The following is a 27201-nucleotide window of genomic DNA, read 5'->3' on the forward strand; positions in this document are numbered from 1 at the left end:
TACTTGCCATTGGCGGAACGGACCGACCCGGAAGGGTGGATGTTCCCGGCTGGAGGGCAAAGCAAGCCGGGTGGCGGGAACCTTTCGCCGGTGAGGAGTGGTTCTGAGTTCGGGGCGCTTTGGGGTCGGAGACTGGGGGGGGGCCTGGAAGGCCCGGGTGCGGGGTTCCTGCACGGTTTCTCCGGTTACGTTTTGAAAGGGCGAATTTTTCCTTTTCCTGCCTGAAGGCGAGGCCAGTCTTATTAGGGATCACTTCCTTCCACACCGGCAGGGGAGAAACCAGGGGAGTTCAGGCCTTGGGGACGCGATCATGCGATCCCCAGCCTTTTCCATGCAGGAAGCTTGGTCACCAGCGCCTGTTGATTGGAAGCCACCGTTTATTGGGAACACCGTTCGGGGCGCGTTAAGGGAGGGTGTTGTTCTATTGCTGCTGTCTGTAAACGCAGGTGGTGGCGGGGAAAGGGGGATGGATGTGTGTCTGATTTAACCGGTGGTATACCTCGGTGGCATTTCCTCCAGCATCGATGACTGGGTGTGACACGGTGAAAGATTTCCTGTGGGTGCTGTCAAAAATTCAGAAACCTCAGAAGTGAAACCGATGAGTCGTGGAAGTAGTGAAAGCTTACTGTTGACTAACAAACAGGTCGCTAACAGGGAGCACTCCAACCAAAACATGTAACGAGGCTCAGGGGTGTGTTGTTAAAACAGCTTATATAGTGAGAAGGTAGTGGCTGCTTATCTTCACAGTGATTGGTTATAATATTAACGTTTTCTTAAATTGATAGGGAATTTGGTTAGTGGTTACCCCATATCAGCCTTGGGAAACTGTTTAAGGTGCACTTACATTTCCGGAGGCTAAATGAGAAATGACCCAGGTTAAGTTAGTTATACCAAGTAAGCCAAATTAAGCTTTGCTTGTGTGAGTAAACTGGTTGTTTTGTGTGTTTTTTGTTTTTTTTTTTATGCTCAGGTAGTTTTCAAGGCTAGACTGCGTTTGTTTGTGGTTTTAACATTGCCTAGCTATACTTCTGACTGACAGACCTGCTGTAGCTCATTAATTTCTGAACATATTGAGGCATCTTTTAATACTAAATCACATCACTTGGGAAAGGAATTTATGAGGGTTTTTTTGACAGTATAATCAAAGAAGTAATTTAAAACAGTGTGTGTGTGTGGGGGGGGGGGGGGGAGGGAGGAGAGGGTGTTATAGAATATATTCTTCCCTAAGAGTAGAGAGATAGTTTCTGCTTTCAAGCTCAGCAAACTTGAGCCTGAACTATATGCAAGGCACTTTGCTAGGCTATGTGAATACAAAGGGAAGAGACTCACCCCCTGCCCTGCGGGAAAATCTTGCACTCTAGGGAAGGAGAGTTATGTTTCCACAAGAGATGTTTATATAGATAAATAATTAAAAGTCTTTGGTGTACCCTCCTACTTCAACAGGTTATATTCCAATCTCAGCAAGGCAAAGACGGTCCTGCCTATCTTTCCAGCCTAGTGGTGGTTTCAGAATTCTGTGTTAGGAAGGGCATAAGGTCAGCATTCTGGCTAAGGTAGAGTCATGCTGAAGTAACCTTTGGGGAACGTTCTAAGTTACTTTTAGAAAATGTTGATTGTCCATATTAGAGTTAGGGGAGGTGTTCGTGGGGATTATGGGCAACGTAAAGTTCCTACTCTCAAGCCGCATCTCCTTCCACTTGCTCGTATGTACTCTTTCTTATGTTTTAGTCATTCGTAGGTATTTAGAGGTCTTTAATAAAAACCATGTTTTGTTTTGTTTTCCTACTTCTGAGCTTTTCAGGTTCTTTTCTGAAATTTATAAACTCCCCACCCCCACCATAGAAGGCCAAATCCTTGAGCCTAAATTGTAAGTCTTTAAAGCAAGTATTCAGGAAAACTTTAAACGATTAATTTGGGTGTTTATGTTGATAGATTTTGCTTAACCTGGGACATTTGAATCTGTCCAACTTGTTATTTATAAGATAGGTTCTATCCCAACTTTACAAAGTAGGGAAAGAAGCTGAGAGGAAGAGGGTGTGTAATTTTGCTAAAATCACACAGTGGTTTAGTACTATAACTATTAAATCTCAAATATTTGCTCTTTTTTGTTACATCACTTTGTATCTGGTGATTCTTGATGTTTTAACTTGTACTTATTATACTAGAGGCCCGGTGCATGAAGTTTGTGCAGGGAGTGGGCCTAAGCCATGAGTCGGACATCCTTAGCACTGCAGCGGAGGCAGGAGAGGCTCCCGCCACCACCACTGCGCTCGCCAGCCATGAGCCTGGCTTCTGGCTGAGCAGCGCTCCCCCAGAGGGAGCACACTGACCACCAGGGGGCAACTCCTGCGTTGAGCGTCTGCCCCCTGGTGGTCAGTGCACGTCATAGTGACCAGTCATTCCACTGATGGGTTGATTTGCATATTAGCCTTTTATTATAAAGGATGTTTATGTGACTTTGGATATTTCTCCAAAAAATAGAGAATTTTCCATAAAAATTAGTGTGTAAGAACCATGTAGTTCTTATTTAAAGGGTCCTTATGTGTTACTTTCTAACATTTTTTTGTGCTTAGTCGTGTCAGAATATCATTGAGCATAATCAATAGTACTGTTTTAAAAAATGTTGCTGTTATTTTTCTTTCACTTTTAGAAAGAAATTTGGATCTCTAATTCAGTGTTGGAATGGCATCTGTTTCAGGTTAGTGGAAATAATTACATTTTGTTTTTCATTCTGTTCTGTTTCTACTTGTATGTTCTTTGAAGAAAATACTTTTCTCTGTACCTTCACTTCAACTTTGCTGTGAACCTTAAACTGCTCTAACTAAAAGTCTTAAAAAAATAAATAAATATAATAAATTTAAAATATATTTGTTTTAAAAATTCTGATTATAGCCCAGGCCGGTTAGAGCATTGTCCCGATATGCCAAGGTTGTGGGTTCATCCCTGGTCAGGGCACATACAAGAATCAACCAATGAATTCATAAATAAGTGGAACAACAAATCTGTTTCTCTCTCTCTCTCTCTCTCTCTCACTCTCTCTCCCTCCCCCCATCTCTCCCCTCCCCCCTCTTTCTAAAGTCAATCAATAAATAAAAAATTTAAGAAATTTCTGATTCTAGAAATGCTGTTTTTTTAGATTAAAAAAAAGTGTGTTTTTTTTAAATATTGATTTCAGAGAGAGGAAGGGAAAAGGAGAGAGATAAACATCAATGATGGGAGAGAACATTAATTGACTGCCTCTGCACACCCCCCACTGGGGATTGAGCCTGTAACCTGAATGGGAATCGAACAGTGATCTCCTGGTTCATGGGTTGATGCTTAACCGCTGAGCCACACCTGCTGGGCTGTTTTTTTGTTTGTTTTTTTTTCAGATTTTTAAAAATTATGGTAAATATACATTACAAAATTTACCATTTTAACTACGTATTTTTTTGAATTCTCACCTACAGATAGGATTTTCATTGAGTCTAGAGACATAGGAAGGGAAAGGGAGAGAGAGAAACATCGATTGTCTCATGTACGCCCTGACTTGGGATCCAGCCCACAACCTGTGTATGTGTCCTGACCTAGAATGGAACCCATCACCTTTTGGTATATGGGATGACGCTCCAACCAACTGAGCCATGCCAGCCAGGGCATCATTTTAACTTTTTTTGTTTTTTTTTAATCCTCACCTGAGGATATTTTTCCAATTGATTTTTCAGAGAGAGAGAGAGTGGAAGGAAAGGAGGAGGCAGAAAGAGAGAGAGAAACATCAGTATGAGAGAGACACATCAATTGGTTGCCTCCTACATGCGACCCGACAAGGGTTTGGTCTGAGGGCTGACACTCTAACCACTGAGCCAGGGTGCCTTTTAACTTTTTTAAATGTATAAGTCAGTGGCATTAAGTGCCTTCACATTGTTGTGCACCCATCACCAATATCCATCTCCCGAACTTTTTCATCTTCCCAAACTGAAACTCTGTATCCAATTAAACAATAACTCCTGATTTCCCCTTCTTGCAAACCCTGGTAACACTATCCCACTTTTTGTCTAGGAATTTGATTATTCTAGGCACTTCATTTAAGTGGAATCATAAAATACTTGTCCTTTTGTGTCTAGATTATTTCACTTAGCATAATGTCTTTGAGGTTCATCCATTTTGTAGCATGTATTTTTTAAGGCTGAAAAATATTCCATTGTATGTATATAACATCTTTACCCATTTGTCTGTCCCTGGACATTTGGGTTGTTGCACCTTTTGGCTAATAGTGAATATGCTGCTATGAACATTGGTGTATAAATATCTGAGTCCCTGCTTTCAGCTCTTTGGTGTATACCCAGAAATGGAATTGCTAGATGACAAGTTGAATTTTTTGAGTAACTTGCCATACCGTTTTCCATAGTGGCTGCACCATTTTATATTCCCACCAGCAATACATAAGGGTTGCAAGGAAAATATATGTTTTTTGATAGAATTCTAGGAACCTAAAAATTGTAAAGTGGGAAATACCAATCACTTCTAATCTTACGTTGAGATTAATACTATAACATTTAATTTATTATTAAAAATTTTAAACATTTTGTACATATTGTTTTGTAATGTGATTAAGAAAAACATAATGCAAATACAGAATATAGACATATTATTAAATAAATTCTATGTTGTAAATATTCTAATACCTGCACTGTATTTTGTTGTTTTGAAGTGACATTAAATGAATAATATTAATTTTATTGTTGAACTTTTATATTGTTTTTATTTTTAAAATAAAAAAAATGCTGCCTTGAACATCTATGAATTGAAAGCTTTGTGCGCTCCTCTGATTATTTCTTTAAGATACATTCCTATAAGTGGAGTTATTTCAAATGTCTTTAAAATGTAAAAGAAAAACATCCGTTTTACCTTTTCCAGGCAGATACGTATTTTGATATATGTCTATTCATTATTTGTTCCTATAAACTTGACCAGATTCTACTGTGCTTTGTAGTGATACTTTGCTATTTATTCGGTTAAGAGGTGGTGGCAGGGGTGTTGTGTATATAAACTAGTTCTAACAGTAGGGTGACAAGATTAGTTTTTTCAAACTTTAAAGAAGTGGCTTTCTTAAATATGAGACATGTCCCTCCCCCTCCAACCTCCCCCACCACACATACACACACACACACACACACACACACACACACACACACACAACTTTATAATTTATTTAAATACTAGAGGCCCGGTGCATGAAAATTCATGCACTGGAGGGGGGGTTCCCTCAGCCCGGCCTGCCCCCTCTCAGTCCGGGAGCCTTCAGGGGTAGGAGGTGACCCGGCAATCAGGGGAAGGTGATGCCCCATCACACTTCTGCTGCTGCCACTGCTGGCAGCACAAGCCTCAGCTGGCCCTGGTTACCTAAGCCTCGGGCGGCCCTGGGTGGCTGGGCAGCTGCCATCTGAGGTTTGCCTGCGCCTTGGGCCAGCCCTGAGCAGCTGGAAGGCTGAGGGAACTGGGTGCCGCCATCTTTGAGGGCGGGGCAGTCAGTTAGCATATTCCCTCCTTATTGGCTGTGGGCGCCGCCATCTTTGCAATGGCGTGAGGGTCAATTAGCATATTCCCTCTTTATTAGATAGGATAAACATGAAAAAATAATGACATAGGTTTTGGCTTTGACTCATGCCTCCTTCTCATACTATAAGGGTTAATAATAAATGGTCAAAATTTAAGTTATGTTAAATGCTAACCCAAGCAGTCTTTACTTAGAGATTAAAATGAGGGTTTAAGAGATGTCACTGAACCTCAGCTCAGTTCAGCATGATCATTTTTGGATTGCATATGTTATTTTACTTCAGACTTCAGCTTTATCAGTGGAGTATGACTTTAAAATAACTGAACAATGAAATAGATAAATTTTATTTAAGTAGAGATGCTTATTTCAAATAACTGCTTTCATAATGTTGTACCCCTTTCAAAGAAATCCAACTCTTCTATTGTTCTATCCATTTGTTGAACTATATTTGAACTGGCTCTTTGAGATTGCCTTCAGGTAGTTTGTTACTTTGGATCTGATGGCTTCTGTGGTGGTAAGTCACTTTCCTTTCAGTGTTAACTTTAGTTTGCGATATTGTTAGAAAATGAGCTGTTTCTGAGGAATGGCACCTCCTATGCATTAGCTGTGAGCCTAGAAACACTACAGTGCGATCCCCACTCAGTTCAGTGAGCTCTTGAGATACAGTTGCCGTAATAAGCCCTGTGTACTTGTAATCCCTCTTCATTATTGATTAAAATCATACACTTGACTTTTCAACCACATTTCATATAGTAAAGTCTTGTATATGCCAGCATTGGAGATGATATAATTTCGGACAAAAAAATTAAAATACCCTGACTTACTACAACTAGCTGTACCTTTTAATATTTTTAGGCAATCATGATTTTGTCAGAGATACGATATGACTTTGTACCATGGATTGACATTAACATCTCTGTCAGGTAGGGTTTGATCAGAGAAGCAGAGCTACTCTGAGTGAGTGATAAAAGGATTATAGGAATTATAGTGATATATGTGATTATAGGAAGTGTTAGGTTCTTGCTTTATATATGTTTTCTGTGTGTCTGGCACTGGGCCTGAAGTTGGCAGAATCAGCAGTCAGGAAAAGAAGATGTGATGGGGAATGCAAAAATAAACTGTTACCTATGAAGATGATCTTCTGTTTCTTACTAGAATCTGTATTAGTGTCTCATTGCTTCCAATCTTCCAATTTGGATGATGCAGAAGGCATGTCAGAGAGCTGGTGTACTTCACATGAAGTTGCATGCAACTGGCTGAGGCTTCAGAGAAGCTGAAGAAGATGAACCAATAGGACCTGGAGGAGCTGCAAGCCCTGCTGTTTTCCCAAGGATATCTATCAGCAGCTGGAGTTGTGGGCACAGATGCTGTCCCATGCCAATGAGGCCACCAGCCCTGATCTTGCAGTGACCTTCTTAAATATGGCGAAAATGGCCACTGCGTCACTTCCACCTTCCAAAGCTTTGGCAGAGTTCTCTGTGCCCTAACCTAGAACTATGCAGGGAAAGAATTTTGGGAAATGTAGTCCTAGCTTAGCTAAGTTATCACAGTACAAAGCCACCAGACTTCACCTATTGCCTACCGGGTATCCATAGACTTCTCTTTTAATTTAATTATATTTAATATTCTAATAAAGGAAGTAGCAGAATGATGCTTCTGCTTAATGTGTCACCAACTATCCTGTACACAACCAGATACAAACTGATCTCTACAGAAGAGGGCACAAATTCTACTTACCTTTTGATGATGCTTATTCCTCTTTTTGATGAATCACATCCTCCTTGATAATTTTCTAACCTAAATCCTGAGATATGAAGGTAGCTACTATTGACACTTTTTTTCTTTTTGATGTTAGAGGAATAGGAGAAGGGACAAAAAAAAAACAAAACCCACAAACAAGAACAAAAAACCCAAACTTGGTTTATATACAAATACTAGGGGCCCAGTGCATGAATTCGTGCACCTTGAAAGGAACTGTGGACTGTGAGGCTGCATTGGGCAAAGGGGCAGGTCTTGGCCCATCCTCTGTGCCCCCGCCTGCCATGGCCCCCAGTCCCCTCTCTGCCAGCAATCCCCCACGCCTGCCGCTGCTCCCACGTGCTGATGGCGCTGACCCTGCTTACACCTGCTGAAGGCGCGGAGTGATTGGGGCCAGTGCCAGCAGCGGGTGCGAGTGGCGGCTGCTGCCACTATCACCCCTCTGGAGCAGGTGGAGGTGAAGCCTTCAGGTGCAATTGGGGCTGGTAGCCACCACTTGCACCTGCTGATGGCGCCAACCGATTGGGACCGGGTATGAGCAGCGGCTCTGGCGCTGGCTGCAGGTGAGAGCAGGGTGCGAGCGCCGGGCAGAACCGCAGCACGCAGGAGCAAAGAATTTTCAGTAACCACCAGAGGTTTGCCCCGATGACAGGGACTGGCACCTTGCCTTGGTCTGGCATCCCTGCTCACCTGCTCCACCATCCCACCATGGCTGACGCCTGCTATGTTCCGTGCACGCCCCCTTGTGGTCAGTGCACATCATAGCAACTGGTTGTTTGGTTGTTCCGCTGGTCTATTTGCATATTAGCCTTTTATTATATAGGATCAAAATAAGGAAGAAAGTCTTACAGGTATTACAGTTCTTATTTCTTACTGCCAATGTTCAATAATTTCTGAGAAGTTATTTCCCTTTTCCCAATACACAATTGCCCTGATAAGTTTCTCTGGAGGAGACTAGTGGGAAGATTTACTACATAAATTTTTAGCTGTGTAGTAGAGTCCTTCCTCAAAGGGCCCCAACCTCCACTTTATTCAAGGGACTCTGGGTCTATAAATTGGCTCATTTCTGGGAATTGGATGAAGGATGGCGCCTCTGTTGTGGTGATTTAAATCATAAATCAGATTTATGTTTACCAGAGTCAGGGCTTTGTATTCTCCCTATACAAATCTAATCATCTGTTTCCATCTCAGCAACATCATGATCAACGAGCCAATGCCAAAGACCCCTGAGAGTCAGATTGTTCAGATTACTGCTGCTCTGTTGCCTATTATGGCAACCGCATCTACCTTTTCTTTGGTCATGAATTGCCACCATTTAGTCCCTGTATCTTAGAATCCATCATTCTCATTGATTATGTTGTCTAGTTTAAAGGCAGTACTTCCCACTGTCATTCCTGACTTAGAGAACAGCCACTCCAGAGCTCTTCAGGGATGCTGAGGCTCCCCTCGTGACTGTATTTCTCATGATTTTGGTGAATGGAGTATCCTCTGGATCCTGTTGGGGGTACAGCAAGAGAGTGGGTGATCAATTTACCTGATAATCCACTCTAGCACTCCCATCTCCCCAAACCTCCGGATCCCCTCCTGTATAGTATACCCAGGAAGTTCTGGCCCTTCAACTTCATTGGAGTTTACACTTGTGTTGTTCCATCCAACTTTCTTACATTCATCTCTGGGGCCCAGTTTCTGGCTACCAACTAAGTAAATTATTAGAGCTACTCCTGGGCACTATTTTAGCACACTAAATCCAGAATTCCTTACTGAGTCCATACTAATAAGTTAACCTTTATTTAATACTAGAGGTCCGGTGCACAAATTCGTGCACCAGTGGGGTCCCTTGGCCTGGCCTGCGGGATGGGGCTGAAACTGGCTCTATGACATCCCCCAAGGGGTCCCAGATTGCGAGAGGGTGCAGGCCAGGCCGAGGGACCCCACCAGTGCACGATTGGGGCCAAGGAGAGATGCAGGAGGTTGGCCAGCCAGGAAGGGAACGGGGAAGGGCTCCAGGGTGTGTCTGGCCCTCCTCGCTCAGTCCTGATCAGGCAGACCCCAGCAGCAAGCTAACCTGCCGGTCGGAGTGTCTGCCCCCTGGTGGTCAGCGCATGTCTTAGCGAGCGGTTGAGCAGCCTTAGCATATCATTAGCATATTACACTTTGATTGGTTGAATGGCCAACCGGTTGACCGGACACTTAGCATATTAGGCTTTTATTATATAGGATTATTTCCCATCCACCCTGATTTAATACCCTTAGAATCTCTTCCTATATTTATTCCCTAGGTTTCTGTTGATATATATTGGCAAATGCAACTCTGGTGTGTTTTGTGTCTTCTCATGGGTTGCACTTTTATACCTTATCCTCTAGGGCTTCCTGGGTCTGGAAACACTAAGATGTGGTGGGGGGAGATCCTGAGGAGATGAGCAATCCTTTGCAAAACAACCACCTCAGGAAAGATCATTATGGGCATTTCAGGCAGGAGAAAGCTGCTTCAGAAAGGGAAGGGCAAAGAAGACTTGGCAGATTTAGTGCTCAAGGTCCCCTGTTTCATTGGAATCTGCCCAGATGTTCCCATCCCAGTTGCAGAATGACACTTTTTCCTTAACTTTAATACAAGTCCCTGCAAAGTTGGGAATTCAATTTACACTATATTGCAGCTATCTGCAGGATTTAGACTTAGGGTTAGTATTCAGTAATTTTGACCTGGTAGCAACTTTGAGGCCCTGCATTCTTCTATCCAAGTTCTCCAGCATACTTCAAAGCAACCAGTCATTCCCATTATTTTCACCAAAATGTTCTGTGTCAGGAAACACTTGGCCAGCTAAGTCTTAAGTAAGACACCAGTATAAGTGTGATACTTAATTATACTGGTGTCTATCGATTAGAATTTAAATAACTTTGTCTACTGCATGCCATGGAATACCATTGCCCCTTTTATCACTGCAAACAAAGGACATCAATATCTTTAAATCTAATCAGATTTAATGGTGGCCCAGAAGCAATTCAGAGAACCCACCCTTAAGTTTCTGTTCATCTGGAATAGCACTGGGTGTTGGCTAGGTTTCAATCAGATATAAGGGATTTGTTATAGGGACTAGTTCCTGCATCATCATTGGAGCTGGTTAAGCAGTCCACTGCTGGACCTGAAGTCAGTAGTGCCAGCATTAGGGATGGGAAGATGATGTGAAGTGTGGGTGGGTGAGGATCAGCTGAAACCCACAAGGACTATGTGGAACCCTCCTGTTTCTCACTGGGAATCATGTTGGTGTGTCACTGCCGACAAGGATCTGACTTCATGGATGCTGGTGCCTTGCCAAAGATCCGGTGTACTTGCTACGGGAAGTTGCACATGAAGTTGGTCAAGGACTCAGAGAAGCTGTGGGCCAAGCTACTGCCCCGGGGAGATTCATCAGGGGCTGGAGGAACTGGCTTCTGCCCCATGCCAACAAGGTGAGGCAGAAGATCCATGACGACATGAGTGAGCTGCAACAGCATTTGACCTTATGCCAACCACCTGAATGTGAATCTGCCTGCTCTTTTTTCCACCCTCCAAATTTCATGCAGAGTTCACTTGTGGCCAATCCTAACCCAGAATCCTACAGGGAAGGGAATTCTGGCAGTTGGGACAATACAAAGTCACAATAACATCCTATTTTAAATCATAACCATAAGACTTTATCTCATGAAAAGGCATTAAAAATGAACACTGAATAATGCAGGCAGATGTTTTGGACACACCAACATCTTTAAATTTTTTACAGTTTCCATTGATAGGGTATCAAAAGAAATCTCACTTTGACTTTGTCTGATTAGAATCATACATTAAGGCTTCTTTATAAATTAATTAATGATGGAGTTGTAATGCTATAGTACATGATTTCTTTTTTTACTTGTTACATCATCTTGTTTATAATTATTGATTCCTTATCATGCCACTATATGAGCCTTAATGTGAATGTTTTTTTGTGAAATAATAGCTAAGAAGTAAGGGGACTACTTTTCAATAGCTTGCGTTTGCTTCATAGTTGGATCACTTGATTTAGGAGATTGTTGGGCCACTGCCCTACAACATAATTAAAATAGATATCATTTGTAAATGCTTAACTTGTACCAGGTACTGTGTCGAACCTTCAATATGTTATCTCACTTAATTCTGTACAGTAGTGCTATGAAACCTAGGTATTATCACCATTTTACAGATGGGGAAATTGAGGCTCAGTTAAGTACCTTGCCCGAGGTCACTCAGCAGGTAAGAGGAGGACCTGAGATTTACTAGTAAGTCGGGTCTGTGTGACTCCAAAACAATGTTCTTAACCACACTGCAGAATTTATAAGCTTGTCTCTGATTTCGATGGTGAGGAATATTAAAAAATTATTAGGGAAACTTAAAATTGTAATTGACTGTCTTGTCATCGTATCTTTTTTCCTCCCTCATAGCTCTCACTGAGGAATTGGATTCGGTAAACAACGAGCTACATGCAGTAGACATTCAAATTCAGGAACTTCTGGAGAGGCAACAAGAGCTTACTCAGAAAAAAACCATCCTAACAAACAGAATAAAGCAGTGTTTGGAGGATTCTGATGCTGGGGGAAGCAATGAATGTGATTCTTCACCTGCCTCTTGGAATAAAGAAGGTTTATTCTCTTTTTATTTGCTAGTTTTTTTCTTCTTTCTTTAAACTGGAGTCAAATCATTGTACCAGGGTCAGTACTTTCCAGTAAGTGTAGAGGTGAAACTGGCCATTCCTTACGTGGCAAAGGAAGCTTAGAGGCAGACCATTCTCTACCCATGTTCTGTACTCTTTTAAAATTAAGCTTTTATTATTCAGACTATTACTTTTTTCCAAATATGGTTAACAACATTAATGTTAACAACATGAATCAATGCTTGGAAAAGTGAGATATTTATTTTAACTGAATTTTCTAAATTTTCACTAGACAAAATTAAACAGTTAAGAAAAAAGTTCCAACTTTCTGCCGAATCTAGTTCATTTCCCTGCTCTGCTGAACAAACCTTTTTTGATTTAAGTTCCTTCAAAGCATCATGTGTATCACTAATTACAGTGAGAGACAGAGAAAGTCAAATACTACATGATTTCACTTATATGTGGAATCTAAAAATTAAAATAAGACAGAAATAAGACTTATAAATGCAGAGAACAGAGGGTTGCCAGATAGGACAGGGGTTGGGAGAATGGGTGAAAAAGGTGAAGAAATTAAGTAGTACAAATTGGCAGTTACAAAATAGTCATGTGAGTATAAAACACAGCATAGAGAATATAATCAATGATATTGTAATAACTGTATGGTGCCAAGTGGTTACAAGACTTTTGGGGGATAATTCTGTAAGTAATATAAATGTCTCACCCTGTACCGTACACCTGAAACTAATAATATTGAATGTCAACTGTAATTGAAAAGTAAATAAACATTGATGAACAACCAAAAAAAATAATAAAAAGAATACTATAACTTGGGAAGGAATTGCAGTGCTTTTGTGGGCCTTGTTTTTTAGTGATTCACTTGTAAACAAGATATTTACACCAAAAATTCCAGATAATTGTTAACTTTGTTCATGATATTTGAGTTTTTTATGATACTTTGAATTCCTTGGTTGACTTTCAGATGGTTTTTCAAGTATCTTCTTTTGTGTTAATTCTCAACTGGCATATGCTTTAATTTTATCCTGATACACTAGCTTTTTTTCTGAGGTACTATTTCTTACAATATATCACTAAATTTGCTTTTGCTTTAGTTTTGTGACTTACACTAATCTCAAAATTGTTCTTATGAAAGTTAAATTGTCCATAGTATTAAAAATCTTATATATATTTATCTGATCCTGTTCTTATAAAAGCAGCCATGCACATGTGTCTCATTATAGTCCTAAACAATCTAATATATTTAGCTTATTTTTCTCTTTCTAGATTTTCCATGGTCTGATAAAGTTAAAGATGTTCTGCAAAATGTCTTTAAACTGGAGAAGTTCAGAATGCTTCAGCTTGAAACTATTAATGTAACAATGTCTGGAAAGGATATATTTCTTGTTATGCCTACAGGAGGTGGAAAGAGCTTATGCTACCAGTTACCAGCATTATGTTCAGATGGTATGTATTAATAAAGAGTGATTTTAAATTGAAGAAATGTTATTTCTCTTTATATATACACACACACACACACACACACACATATATATATATATATATATATATATATACACACACACACACACACACACACACATGAGTGGCCAGATTATTATGATCTCTGAATGCTTAATAATCTGGCCACTCAGTGTGTGTGTGTGTGTGTATGTGTGTGTGTGTGTATATATATATATATATAGGCCCGGTGCATGAATTCGTGCATGGGTGGGGTCTGGCCAGCCTGGCCAGGGGGAGGGGACATGGGTGGTTGGCTGGCCTGCCTGCTGGTCAAACTCCTGGTCAAGGGGACAATTTGCATATTAGCCTTTTATTATATAGGATATACATTGAGTGGCCAGATTATTATGCATTCAGAGATCATAATAATCTGGCCACTCAGTGTGTATATGTGTGTGTGTGTGTGTGTGTGTGTGTGTGTGTGTGTGTGTGTGTATACACAGTATATACTTTAAAATGTATTTTTATTGATTTTAGAGAAAGGAAGAGAGGAGAGAGAAACATTGATTGATTGCCTCCCCTGCGCACCCTGACCAGGACCAAACCCACAACTTGGGCATTTGCCCTGATGGAGAATCGAACCAGGGACCTTTTGGTGCTGTGCATGATGCTCAACAAACTGAGCCACACTGGCCAGGGCTCTCTTAATATATTTTTAAGTATTCAAAAAAATAGTTACATGGGACTACCCTCTTTCTGCGGTTATTTTAAGGAACAAACTATAGGAACATGAGGTCATATGTTTTTAACAATGTAGGATAGCTCTTATAGCTGTCAACACTTTCAGTTATAAGAGAAACGATGTATTGCCAGAACTTCATTTAGTCAATACACTGTTCATTGATTTCTATTCAGAATAAATTAATCTGGTGCAGTAAGTGGATGAATACCCATGAAACATTTTCAATTCTATAGATTGCTATAGTTTTTATGGAGAGGTAGGCAGCTTTGGAATAACTTTTCCCTGATGTAACTGGATAGTATTTGACTTGATTTGTATCATTTTATTGTGGTTTCCAATACTGATTGTTAAAAATGATAGTGAATTAAAAATTCAAAATGATAATAACTATCCTTATGTTTGTAGGACTGAATAAGGGAAGAGATTTCTGCTTAATCTTAAATTTGCTTATTTGGCTTAGGATCATTTATTCGTATCTTTCTCCTATATTAATGAGGGTAAGAAATAGATAGTATACTGCTAAAGTTGCATTGAAAATTAGTCTGAATTAATGGGTAGTGCCCACAAGTTATGGTAAAGAAGGTGACTCGTTGAAACTTGTTCTGGTGGTGGTATAAAACTGAAAGTAGATTTTTCTTTTTCAGGTTTTACACTTGTGATTTGCCCATTGATTTCTCTTATGGAAGACCAATTAATGGTTTTAAAACAATTAGAAATTTCAGCTACCATGTTAAATGCTTCTAGTTCTAAGGTATGGTCTGTATTATTTGTTTATTGTGTTTTAACTCTTCACTGAAGTAGGGGCCTTAACTACAATTGAGTTGCTTATAAAATTAAAACTGATTACTATTCATATCAGGAGTTGCAAACTACTGCGAATGGGCCATTTCTAGCCCATTGCCTATTTTGTATGGTTTATGAGTTAAGATAGATTTTTATATTTTTAAATGGTTAAGAGAAAAATAATACATTTTGTGAAGTGTGAAAATTATATGAAATTTAGTTTTTAGTGTCCATAAGTAGAGTTTTATTGGAACATAATCATGCTCACTCATTTACACTTATTCTGCCAAAAGTTCTAGTATTTTATTTTTGCATCGGCCCATTTCTGAGGAGATAGCCTTATGTTTGCTCCCCTAAGATTTCTGGGACTTTTAGGACCAGTTGAAATGTTTAATACACTTTGTCTATTTCTTAACAAAATTAGGACTCTCTCAAGGAGTTAACACACTGCTTTCTGGGATGATGAAAGCAGTTTTGACTTTCTCTGTCTATCACATTAAGCATTGTTTCTTTACACTTCTTTGAGTCCTAATCAAATGAGAAGGAAAATTATGACATCTACTGGGCAAAATATTATATAAAATAGTAACAAAGCACTAAGAACCTAATAACTTACCTCTTAAGATTTATTATTGTTATATATAGCATATAAATATATATTTCACATTATAAAATTTTAATTCAATGAATAAGATACTTTATAAAACCTAAATAGATTATGAGTAGATTTGACAGCATCATTAAAGTAGGTAATCAAGAATAAATTATGTTCACAGAGATATGCAGTGTTACACATGTCTGTTAAGATTAATAAAAAACACACCTTTGTAATCATAGTTATTACAAACAAATTAGAATTATGCTATCATAGAACAAATGCTTATTTGAGTATCTTGACATTCATTTCTTATTCTTTTTTTGTCAAATGAGATTATGCTTTTATCAACAGTTTGGGTGTAAGTAAATAGCTAAAATTCTATTTACACAGCTGCCATGAAGTTTAGTACTGGGACATGGTTTCCATTTTAATGAACTAAATATCTGCTGTTAAACAGCCCCAGGCTATTGCTTTTGAGTAATGAACATCTTTTACCACTTAGTATTGCAGTCTGCTAGCTTAGTTCTACTATCGTGTCTGTTTTCCCTTTCAATAGGAGCATGTGAAATGGGTTCATGCTGAAATGGTAAATAAAAACTCCAAGCTAAAGCTAATTTATGTGACTCCAGAGAAAATTGCAAAAAGCAAAATGTTTATGTCAAGACTAGAGAAAGCCTATGAAGCAAGGAGATTTACCCGAATAGCTGTGGATGAAGTTCACTGCTGTAGTCACTGGGGTCATGATTTCAGACCCGGTATGTATGTGGTAGCTGGAAAACTTGATACTGGGGACTATTTTCTTACTCAGGTTTACATGATGGAAAATTTCTGCTTCCATTAAAATTATCCTCTTGGGTAGTTATTACTCCTTTTCTTTTGCCTTAATATAAGGAGAGTTAAGAGGCAAAATCTTTCTCTTTACTCCCTCTAAGGTAGCGTTTAGCTTAATTATCTTTGTCCTTTACAACATATGTCTGTTAGCAAAAATACTGTTCTACCTTTAGCCATAAAGATTTACTGACCTCTAGGTTCTTCTTCACATCTATTGAGGAATTTGCATCTGCTTCAAAGTTGTCTTTAGTTGTCATTCTGAGTCGTAAGCATCCACTTCAGGACCTATATTCAACTGACTCCTCAGTGGTAAAGTTCCATGGGATATTTTAATAACACTTTTCTTTACTCCTGCAACCTAATCCTACAGTCATAGCCTGAAGCAGATTATTCAGACTTGTTCTATGTAAAAAAAATCTTAAATTAAAAAATCCTGCTTTGTGATTTCAACCTCTTTTCCCTTTGAACCTACTTTCACACTCACATGGACCCCTGGGTTCCTGAGTTTATTGAATCACACTTCCTTCTTCTCCACCCTACTCAGAGGTCACCAGTGACCCTACTTCCCACTGGCTAAATCCAGTGGTCTCATCTTTATTCCTCTTCCCATTTAACTGCAATAGCATTTTATACTGTTCACCTCTCACCTTGCCACTTTGTTTTCTTTTGGTTAATATGTAACTTTTTTTATTTTGTTCTTTTCCATTCTTACCTCCTTCATTCTTCTTCCTTTGCCACCTCCTTAAATATTAGTGTTCCCTTTGGTTTTTATCTGTCTTCACCTTTTCTTCTACTTCCCTAAGGATAGTAGACTCATAGCCTGAAGATAATTCTCTACCTTCAGAAATATTGGAAGCACAGGTATTTTTTAAAAATTTGATTTAAATGCTTCAGGCAGTATATATACTGTCCTTTCTACTAAGAGCCCTGCTATCTTAACCAGACTACTCCACTGAGTAAATTGTAAAATACTGTTTTATTATAGCTTGGTAGTGTAGTTTGAAATTCAGAAGTGTGATACTTCCAACTTCGTTCTTCTTTTTCAAGATTGCTTTCGCTACTGAGGTTCTTTTGTTGTTCCAAATAAATTTTAGGATTATTTGTTCTAAGTGTTGTGGAAAATGCCCTTGGTATTTTGATAAGGGATTGAATTGACTCTGTAGCTCTCTTACGGTACTATTGACATTTTGACAATATTAGTTATCTGATCCATGAGTATAATATATATTTCTATTTGTGTTCTAATTTGGATGCCTTTTATTTCTTTTTCTTGCCTAATTGCTCTGGCTAGGACTTCCAGTACTATCTACAATAATAAAGGCATAATATGCTAATTAGACTGGACGTCCTTCTGAACGAAGCCGGGGCTGCGAGGGAAGCCTGGGTCCCAGGTGCCAGAGAGAAGCCGGTGCCCGCAGCCGGGGGAAGGAAGGCCTACTCTTGCATGAATTTCATGCATTGGGCTTCTAGTGTTGAATAAAAGTGGAGGAAGTGGGCATCCTTGCCTTGTTCATGGTTTTAGAGGGAAAGCTTTCAGTTCTAACACAACCATAGAGGAATCTAGTTCCCTACTTACTGGCCTTGGCAATAGATCCAAGCATCACATCACCCTGTGATTAGCCCCACTGAACTGCTTGCTGTTACCGCAACTTCTCGAGTAATTTCATGCCAGTGTGTCTGCAGTGTGTGTGTGTTCCCTCTGCCTGGTGTCTTCCCCCTTCCTTCCTAGGAACTCGGCTCATTCTTCAAGACCCAGTTCAATGTTAGCTCCTGGAATGTTAGCTTCACTACTTCTCAAATGGTTACTTCCTCCTCTGTAGTTTCATAGTCCTCTACCTTAGCATTTAGCAATTTCTTTTTCACTTCTTTCCAAATAATGTACGTATTTAAGGACAACGTACCTAGCGATGTAGATGTGTATGACAAGTATGAGCCCAGAATGGTTCCCCTGAAATAAGTTATATAAAAAGCAGCGCCCTCACCAAGCTTTTTCTGGTCTCAACTTGCCACTCGTGGATGCTTCTGGTGATAGAAGGCTTTAGGCTGATGGCCTCTTTTATCTCTTGTCAGTTGTAATAGACTCAAATACTGTGGCTACTCCCACTGCCTCTTAAATCCCCTGTTCACCAGGTGTGGACCAGTGCATAGCTTACTAGAAATGTTAGGTATTTCCTCTCTTCAACAGAGAGTTCCACCCGTGGCCAAGAACCGTGTTTTCAAAGAATCAACTAAAAGTATAAGAAAGCCCGCCTATTCAAAGAGACTAGGCTGCAACTGCAGATTTACTGAGATAGCTAGCTATGGAAATCAAATTACAGCAATCCTTGATTATCTCCATCATGTTAAGAGGCTTAATTTACTCTATTCCTTAAAGGACAGAAAGAGGGCCTCTTTGTATTTTCTTTTTTCCAGATTATAAGGCTCTTGGTATCTTAAAGCGCCAGTTCCCGAACATAGCACTGATTGGGCTGACTGCGACTGCAACCAGTCATGTTTTGAAGGACGCTCAAAAAATACTGTGTGTTGAGAAGTGTTTTACTTTTACAGCTTCTTTTAATCGGCCAAATCTTTATTATGAGGTACGTAACTTCTGTGAAGGGTTGTGGCAGAGAGGGTACCTTTTCATTATGCTTACCACTATTTACCTGAGTAACTGTTTAAAAAGCTTTTAAAATCAGGGGGTAATTATAAGATTCATTAATTAATGCCTTCTTCTGATATCTCTTGTGCTGCATATTCTTTGTTAGTTTAAGTAGAAGATGCTGCCTTGTTAAATTTATGTACATTTTTTTCTTGTGCAAGGGTGGAAAAAGAGCATAGATTAACACCAAGGATCCTAATGACATCCTATTAAAATTAATTATGAAATAATACAAAGTTAGTATGCCATTCAAGATTTGCTAATCCCCCTATTTAGATTATATTTGATATGTAACTTTGAAAGTTAAATAACCTAACAATTGTTTTTTCTTTCTTTTTTAATTCTTTTAAGAATAGACAATATTTTTCTGAGTTTTCATTGAATAGTTATTCCATGGTGTTTTTATAAAAGTAGCACCAGAAAATAAAGTCTCCATCTTTATAAGTTATTCACTGCTTCTGTGCCTCCTCATCTCTGGGAAATTAAAAAATAAGGATGAAGAAGAGGTTAGGAGGAGGTGGTGGGGTGAGGTTGATGGGGTGAGTGAAAGAATAATAGGAAAAAACACAGTGTTCATGAAAGAATCACACCTTGAAAGATGTCAGTAAGTGACTACTTGGATGGTACTCATTAAGTTACTTTTTAATAAGTTAGCTTTTTTTAGGTTCGTCAAAAGCCTTCAAACACTGAAGATTTTATTGAGGATATTGTAAAGGTCATTAATGGGAGATACAAAGGGCAATCAGGTAATAAAATAACAAATCAACTTTGTAGACAGAGAGAATGTTCAAAAAGTAATTAATATTACACTGATATAGTGATAAATGATTAGCACCAAAAAATATTATGGTAATGCATGGCAGAAGATGCTTGAACATGTTATGGTAAAATTAATTTGCTTGGCCATCTTAGAAACTGTATGTGTCATTTGCTAACTGTCTGATTTATTTTTGCTTATTTACACTTAATTGTTTTAAGGAATGGACCTAATGTCATAATGTTAATTTTCAATAGCACGTATTCAGTAAGTATCCACTGTGTATAAGATAGAAGTAACCACTGATGATCTAAAGGGATGTAAAATGTAGTCCCTTATAGTAAAGGACATATTAAAGAAATAAAAAGAACATATTGAATGAGTTAAGTATAGATGGAGTTCAGAATATGTATAACTGTGTTTCAGGATTAATGAACAGGCAAGTATTACTGAAGCAAAGAGTTTGTATAAAAGCGGCATTTCAAAATTGCTCTATAGATTTTCAGGAGATAGGAATGGGTACTCCAGGTAAAGGGAGTCCCAGGGTCAAATAAGTTTGAAAAAGGCTGCAACTAGCTATTTATCTCTCCTGACAGTCACGGGGTCTATCTGCTTTGACCAGCCCTAGAAACAAAGAGAGATACTTAACTTTGTTCAATGCATTGCTCCCCAAACTCATTTGCACCTGGAACTTTTTTCACAGAACACTTGCTAACCTCTTATGGAGCTGTGAGGCATCAGTTTGTGAAACACTCTGTAGTGGGAAATAAAGTTGGAGAGAGGAAAAGGGCAATGAGATCCAACACCTGTGGCTCAGGGCTCATGTCTGCTCGTGATCAAATTGTGAATTATACCAAAATATCAACACGTGTCGGGGCCTTGACATTTTTCATAAATTATTGTCCCCTGTATTAATCACTATCTTGAGTGTTAAAAATTCTCTTCCAGGAATATGCTATATTTATAAATCTAACAACTGGACATATTTTACTACAGGAATCATTTATTGCTTTTCTCAGAAGGACTCTGAGCAAGTTACAGCTAGTTTACAGAAATTGGGAATTCGTGCAGGTGCATACCATGCCAATATGGAACCAGAAGATAAGACCACGGTTCACAGAAGATGGTCAGCCAATGAAATTCAGGTTAGGTATATATCTTCAATAGAAACCTAATTCACCTTTAAGAGTATTTTTACTTTACTTAATTAACATATGAAATGTTAAAACATTTTAGGTGGTAGTGGCAACGGTTGCATTTGGTATGGGAATTGATAAGCCAGATGTGAGATTTGTTATTCATCATTCAATGAGTAAATCTATGGAAAATTATTACCAAGAGAGTGGACGTGCAGGTATGTATAACTCAAATCCAGAAGTCATATTTAAAAAAGCTTTTTCAGAAAACACACTATAAGTGATGTTTAATAATTCTGTATTTTTAATCTTTATTGGTTACTGTTTTTAGAATAACAGGTCTTTTTCACAGTTTTATACTTATTTGCCTATGGAGAAATTTTACTTATGTATGTTCTATTAGAGTGTTATGAATTGTTTCTTCTATTTGCTAAGATAATTTGATATCCATCTTTGCCTCCTGAGTTTTTAATTAGTGGTTTCAACTCTGTAACTTAAGTATCTGGATTACTTATGGACACACTATTTTTTAATTCTCACCCGAGGATACATTTTCATTGATTTTAGAGAGAGAGAAGAAGGGGGAGAGAAACATCGATGTGAGAAACATAGATGGGTTGCCTCTTGTATGCACTAGGCCAGGGATTGAACCCACAACCTTTTGGTGTACAGGGCGATGTTCCAGCCTACTGAGCCACCCAGCCAGAGCTGGACACATTTTTAAATTAATAAAGCTGAATGTTAATAAGTCTTCTAGTCATTTAAAAAAAATTTGAGGGCAGTTGTTACAAATTAACTTTCACTTTTTTGTCTGAAATTTATAGATGTTTTATATTTAAGACAGTGAAGCATAGCCTGCTGATTTTGCATGTATTATTTTTGCTTGCTTTGAATTTTTAAAGTAATTATGCAATCCCAAGATCTTTCCTACTACAGGTAGAGATGACACGAAAGCAGACTGCATTTTGTATTATGGCTTTGGTGACATATTCAGAATCAGTTCAATGGTGGTGATGGAAAATGTGGGGCAACAAAAGCTTTATGAGATGGTGTCATACTGTCAAAACATAAGCAAGTAAGCCACATGTCTTTTCATAACTTTTGTCAGTTAAAGACAAACACAACGTGAAAGTATATGATGTTCCTTTGAGTACTTAGGAAAGTCAGTAAATACATTGGTAAAACATCAAGTGCAAACATGTAAAAGCAGGTGTATGAAGTGTAAGAACAAGTACATGAACCTTCAAGATCTGCCTTAATCCAAGAAAAGATATTCTCTCTCTCTCTCTCTCTCTCTCTCTCTCTCTCTCTTTCTCTGCGATAATTCTCCAAAACTCTGTTTTACTGAAGAGTCTGATTGAGATAGTGAGTTCAAGCCTTTCCCCCAGCCCCTCCCCGCTGCACTGGTGTATAGCTGTACGCTTCAATAATTATGTACAGGTGTAAAAGAGGAGTTTTGAGAGTTGAGCACCAACCATCCTACCAGCTGATGGATTGATGAAATAATTGAGAGCAGGGTCCAGTTTCTCCTTAAGAAATAAGTTTAAATCTATTTAGGGTAGATTTAATAAGACCATATAGCTCTCTGATGGCTTTTCTGTCTTAGTCATCTTTGTACTCCTATTACCCATCATATAAAAATGACTCAAAGTTTTTATATAAGCAGTAACCAGACAGTGACAGAAAATGGTATTTCTTTCCTATAGATGCTACAATAATCTAGTTAAAGAAATGAGAAAAAGAACATTTTTCTTAGATGTCCAGTAGATCCCCATGAAGCATATTTTGGGGTTTAGACTCAAATGGATACTATAAAGTACAAGAAACTGCTATCAGGAAGATTTTTTTACTAGTAAAATATTGAATCTCAAAATGAATCTCAGGCAACTTCTTGAAAGCTATGTTTATCAAGTATGTGTGGAAAAAATTATATGTGGTGGGCAAAGTCCCACAGATATCTACATCCAAATCCCAGCAACCTGTGAGTATATTACCTTACATGGCCAAAGGGAATTAAGGTTACAAATGGAATTAGGGTTGCTAATCAGCTGATCTTAAAATAGGGAGATTAACTTGGATTATTTGGGTGGGCCCAGTATAATCACAAAGGTCCTTAAACTTGGAAGGAGGCAGAGAGGGGAAAGGGTCAGAGTGATGTGATGTGAAGACTCAACCCAGTGTGCTTGACTTTAAGATGAAGGAAAGGGGGTCACAAGCCAAGGAATGCAGGCAGTCTTTAGAAACTGGAAAAGGCAAAAAAACAGATTCTGTCCTCTAGCACCTCCAGAAGAAACACAGCCCTGCTTACACCTTGATTTTAACCCAGCAAGACCCACGTCAGACTTCTAACCTATAGAAATGTAACATAATAAATATGTTGTCTTAAGGCACTGAGTTTGTGGTAACGATATGGCAGCAATAGGAAACTTATCCTATATAGTAAGAGAGGAATATGCTAATTATCCGTTATACTGTGAGGTGTAACAACCAACTGAGTAATGACCATATCACGGATCTGCAGGAGGGTGGGCTATCAAAACTACAAACAAGTGAGCGGCAGAGAGCTACAGGAGGTGGCAGGGCAGCAAGCTATGAGGGTTGTGGGGCGCTAAGGAGGGTGGGGCAGCGGGCAGAGCTATAGGACGGCAGCAGAGAGCTACTGGCGCATGGATTTGTGTGCAGGGCTACTAGTACAAGATTTAATCCTGTATTTTGAAATAGGGATCCTTAAAACATTATTAGATCACTTAATTTGTATCTCTAAATGTATTGGCAGATGTCGCCGTGTATTGATAGCTCAACATTTTGATGAAGTATGGAACTCAGAAGCATGCAACAAAATGTGTGATAATTGCTGTAAAGACATTTGTGAGTTCATTGTTTTTTAAACCTTTATAGGCTAATATACATATTCTAGAGGCCCAGTGCACAAAATTTGTGCAAGGGGCTTGGCCCTCACAGCCATGGTGGCTGCCTCGGCCCTGCAGCCCCAGCTTCGTCCAGAAGGTCATCTGTTCTAATTAGCATATTACACTTTTATTATTATAGATGGGTAGGACTACATGAGGGCAGTATTTGATCTAAAAATAGATTTAAAAGATTAAACAAGGTGTGAATAGAATTTGCCAGATTCAAAAGTAACAACATGGTTTTGAAACAAAGGCAAATATTGTGTGTATATATTTTATGTTGCTATTACTGAAGGCATGTGAAATTTTTAAGAAATGAAGGAAATAAGTTGTGTGAATAGAAATGCTATTTATATAAGAAAAGGCTAATCTCATGATAATCTCTAATACTTGATAGTAACTGATTAGGAAAATAGTTTTAGAATTGTATTTTAACTTTATTTCATTCTGTGTTTGGGGGTTGTATTTTAAGAGCTGCACTAACCAGTTCCTCAGAGTTCTGATGCCTTGGTGGATGAAGGTCATCACTATTTTAAGTTTACAGCTAGAGCAACTTACTTGTTTTAAGTTTATTAGAGCATGTTTTGCTGACCAAATTAATAAGTGTATGATATATAAAATAGAGTGCTAGTATCAATAATTGGGGATATCTGTTCAGGACATTCTTATCTCTGTATCAGACTAGCTGTGAAGCCATACTAGTTTTCAGGAAATTGCTTAATGAGCACACATCAGGTAAATATGCAGAATAGATGGACTCTCCTATAAACACCTCTTAGTATCTGCATCATCATGTCTGGCAAACACTCTTTGGTTCCAGAGCATACCCAAAAGCCTTCTGATACAGGTTATTTTCTTTACACCACTGTAAATGTCAGTGTTTTAAAGAACTTACAACTTAATTTAGTGCCAGACTTGGGAAATAGCCTAGTTTTAATTCAGAACACATTAATAAACCAATGTGTAGGGTGGCTCACAATAACTTGTTTTGAAACCAGTTTAACCACTTAGGATAGACTATCTTTGCCCTAATTTCTAAATCTCAATTGTCTGTAACCATGTCTCTTTCATTATAGCATTTGAAAGAAAGAATGTAACAGCCTACTGCAGAGATCTAATCAAAATCCTGCAGCAGGCAGAGGAAATGAATGAAAAGCTCACTCCACTGAAACTGATTGATTCTTGGATGGGAAAGGGAGCAGCAAAACTAAGAGTAGCAGGTGTTGTTCCTCCCACACTTCCTCGTGAAGACCTGGAGAAGATTATTGCGCACTTCCTTCTACAGCAGTATCTTAAGTATATACTAACCCACGTCTTGTCTTTTCATGTTCTCTTTTATAATTTTTTTTTAAAACAGTACACGGTTTTATTTATTCTTAAATGTTTTTATTGATTTCACAGAGGAAGAGGGAGAGATAGAAACATGAATGATGAGACAGAATAATTGATCGGCTGCCTCCTGCAGGCCCCCTACTGGGGATTGAGGCTATAACCAGGGCATGTGCCCCGAAACTTCCTGGTTCATAGGTCAGTGCTCAACTATTGAGCCATGCCAGTTGGGCTACTTTTATTTCTTTATTCATAGAATAAGTATATATTTTTCCAAAAAGATTACTTTTAAGAAAAACTAATTTGGATATATAACAATAATGATAATAATTATAGAATACATATTATAATTTTTATTACCTCATTTAATCTTAGCAACATGGTGAGATGAGACTAGACATTCTATCTTAATTTTAAAAATAAGGAAACAGACTTTATAGGTATTAGTTATATCTCAGTAGAGCCATAAATAGGAGCTATGTTAAACTTAAGAAGAAATAAAATAGTAAAATATCTAAAACCAGTACCATAAGAATGATAACTTATTCAATCACAAGAATCAAAAATGGGAAAATAAAATATTTTCTTCCACAAAACAAGATGCATCTTTATGATTATTTCTCATTTTTATAATTGCCTCAAAACAAATGGTTTTGTGGTTGTTTCATGTGAATGTTAAACACTATACAAAATGTACTTAAACTCCAACTATAATTGATTAGTGTCAAAAAAAGCACAAAATGAAAATACTTTCTATAAAGATAAATTGTATTTTATAGTGTAATTCTCATTGTTTCATATAAATATATGACTTAGAATTATTGCACGTATGGTTTTTTTTATTTGTTTCCTGTGACTTCTCAAAACCTCTCTGATTGGTGGTCTTTATCTTCTGCAGAGAAGACTACAGTTTTACAGCTTACGCTACCATTTCCTATTTGAAAACAGGACCTAAAGCTAATCTTCTGAACAACGAGGCACATGTTATTACCATGCAAGTAAAGAAGTCCACGCAGACCTATTTCAGGGTAACTGACTATTTTCAAATATTTAAAAAATACATTAAAGCCTATGGATGCTTTTCTTTAATTAGTACTCTCCTAGGTCTAGTTGAACATAAAAGGTAAGTCAGTGTTCTTAGAATCTGGGTATGGAAGACATTATTAAATAGGAGAATTTAGACTAGCTTTTTAATATAGAGGAATTTCTAACCTCTGAAATGTGAAGACTCCATTTTAATGTCTAATTTTGTGATACACCCTGCTTGCTCTCAGGTGATCAGTGTTGGTTGTGAAGTCTGTCTCTGGCAGAGGTTGAAAGGCAGTTATAAACTAAGTACTATCAAGCCTGCAAAAGCATGCCATATACAATTGTGTCTAAGGACACTTTAGGTGTTCTTTATGGTTTCTCTGATGGCATAGACCCTTCTATTCAAGATGGTACTCATATTTGAGTAGAAATTTGAAGATAAAAAATCAGACTACTGGACACTTCAAGAGCTAACTGATATAGGACTATTGAGATTATGAATCTCATGAGATAACTGAATTTTTACCAGTGTTTGTCATTGTTCTGTAGATTGAATCATCTCAAACTTGTCATTCTGAAGGATCTGATAAAAAGAAGGAAGGGAAAAATTCGGGCAACTTCCAGAAGAAATCTGCAAACATACTTCAGCAATCTGATTCTAAGAATACAGTGGCTAAGAAAAGAAAAATTGATGATGCGTGAGATGAATGTTTCTAAATTTTCCAAGAAAAGAAGTTTTATGCATGCATACACCATTATTTTTGTAGTTAAAAAGAAGCTTAAATTTTAAGACACTTTCATTAATACTTTATATACATGAAGCTATATTTTAAGAACTTCTCTCTGAAGTATTGAAAACTTGAGAATTTGAGAACTTTTGAAAATTTAAGTGCATGAACTGCATACATTTACAGTGTGAAATGAGGGGAAAATAGATTTTTAATGTAAAACCCTTTAAAAATAAAATACTTAAGAGAATAAGTTCACATACCTTACCTATCTTAAGCTCTTTATGCCTTGTAATTTTTTTTTTACATAACTATCTTTTGAC

At 38.2% G+C, this 27201-nt stretch overlaps 2 protein-coding genes across 2 annotated transcripts in view; one reads left to right on the top strand and one right to left on the bottom strand.

The window, feature by feature from the left end:
- The first annotated feature begins 24 nt into the window (after positions 1-24).
- RECQL (RecQ like helicase) lies at positions 25-27196 on the top strand. Its single transcript, XM_054719227.1, has 15 exons — positions 25-90; positions 2651-2698; positions 11729-11926; positions 13219-13398; positions 14782-14888; positions 16075-16273; positions 18762-18928; positions 19655-19736; positions 20744-20892; positions 20984-21101; positions 21820-21958; positions 23660-23751; positions 24869-25088; positions 26020-26149; positions 26700-27196. The coding sequence occupies exons 2-15, from the start codon at positions 2683-2685 to the stop codon at positions 26850-26852; spliced, it is 1950 nt and encodes a 649-aa protein (XP_054575202.1). The 5' UTR covers positions 25-90; positions 2651-2682; the 3' UTR covers positions 26853-27196.
- Positions 20361-27201, bottom strand: part of PYROXD1 (pyridine nucleotide-disulphide oxidoreductase domain 1) — a 28164-nt gene continuing 21323 nt past the window's right edge. The window contains exon 12 of the mRNA XM_054719229.1: positions 20361-20501. Coding sequence (XP_054575204.1) covers positions 20445-20501 — 57 coding nt within the window. The 3' untranslated portion in view covers positions 20361-20444. The remainder of the gene's footprint in view (positions 20502-27201) is intronic.

This window comes from Eptesicus fuscus, chromosome 7 (assembly GCF_027574615.1).
Source record: "Eptesicus fuscus isolate TK198812 chromosome 7, DD_ASM_mEF_20220401, whole genome shotgun sequence".
In the NCBI taxonomy this organism is placed as follows: Eukaryota; Metazoa; Chordata; class Mammalia; order Chiroptera; family Vespertilionidae; genus Eptesicus; species Eptesicus fuscus.

What these genes read in the sequence shown, in the direction of transcription:
- RECQL (XM_054719227.1), top strand. An exon ending in ACCAGCATTATGTTCAGATG is followed by an intron (nt 13,399 to 14,781) that starts GTATGTATTAAT and finishes TTTCTTTTTCAG; the next exon opens with GTTTTACACTTGTGATTTGC. An exon ending in GGTCAGCCAATGAAATTCAG is followed by an intron (nt 20,893 to 20,983) that starts GTTAGGTATATA and finishes AAAACATTTTAG; the next exon opens with GTGGTAGTGGCAACGGTTGC.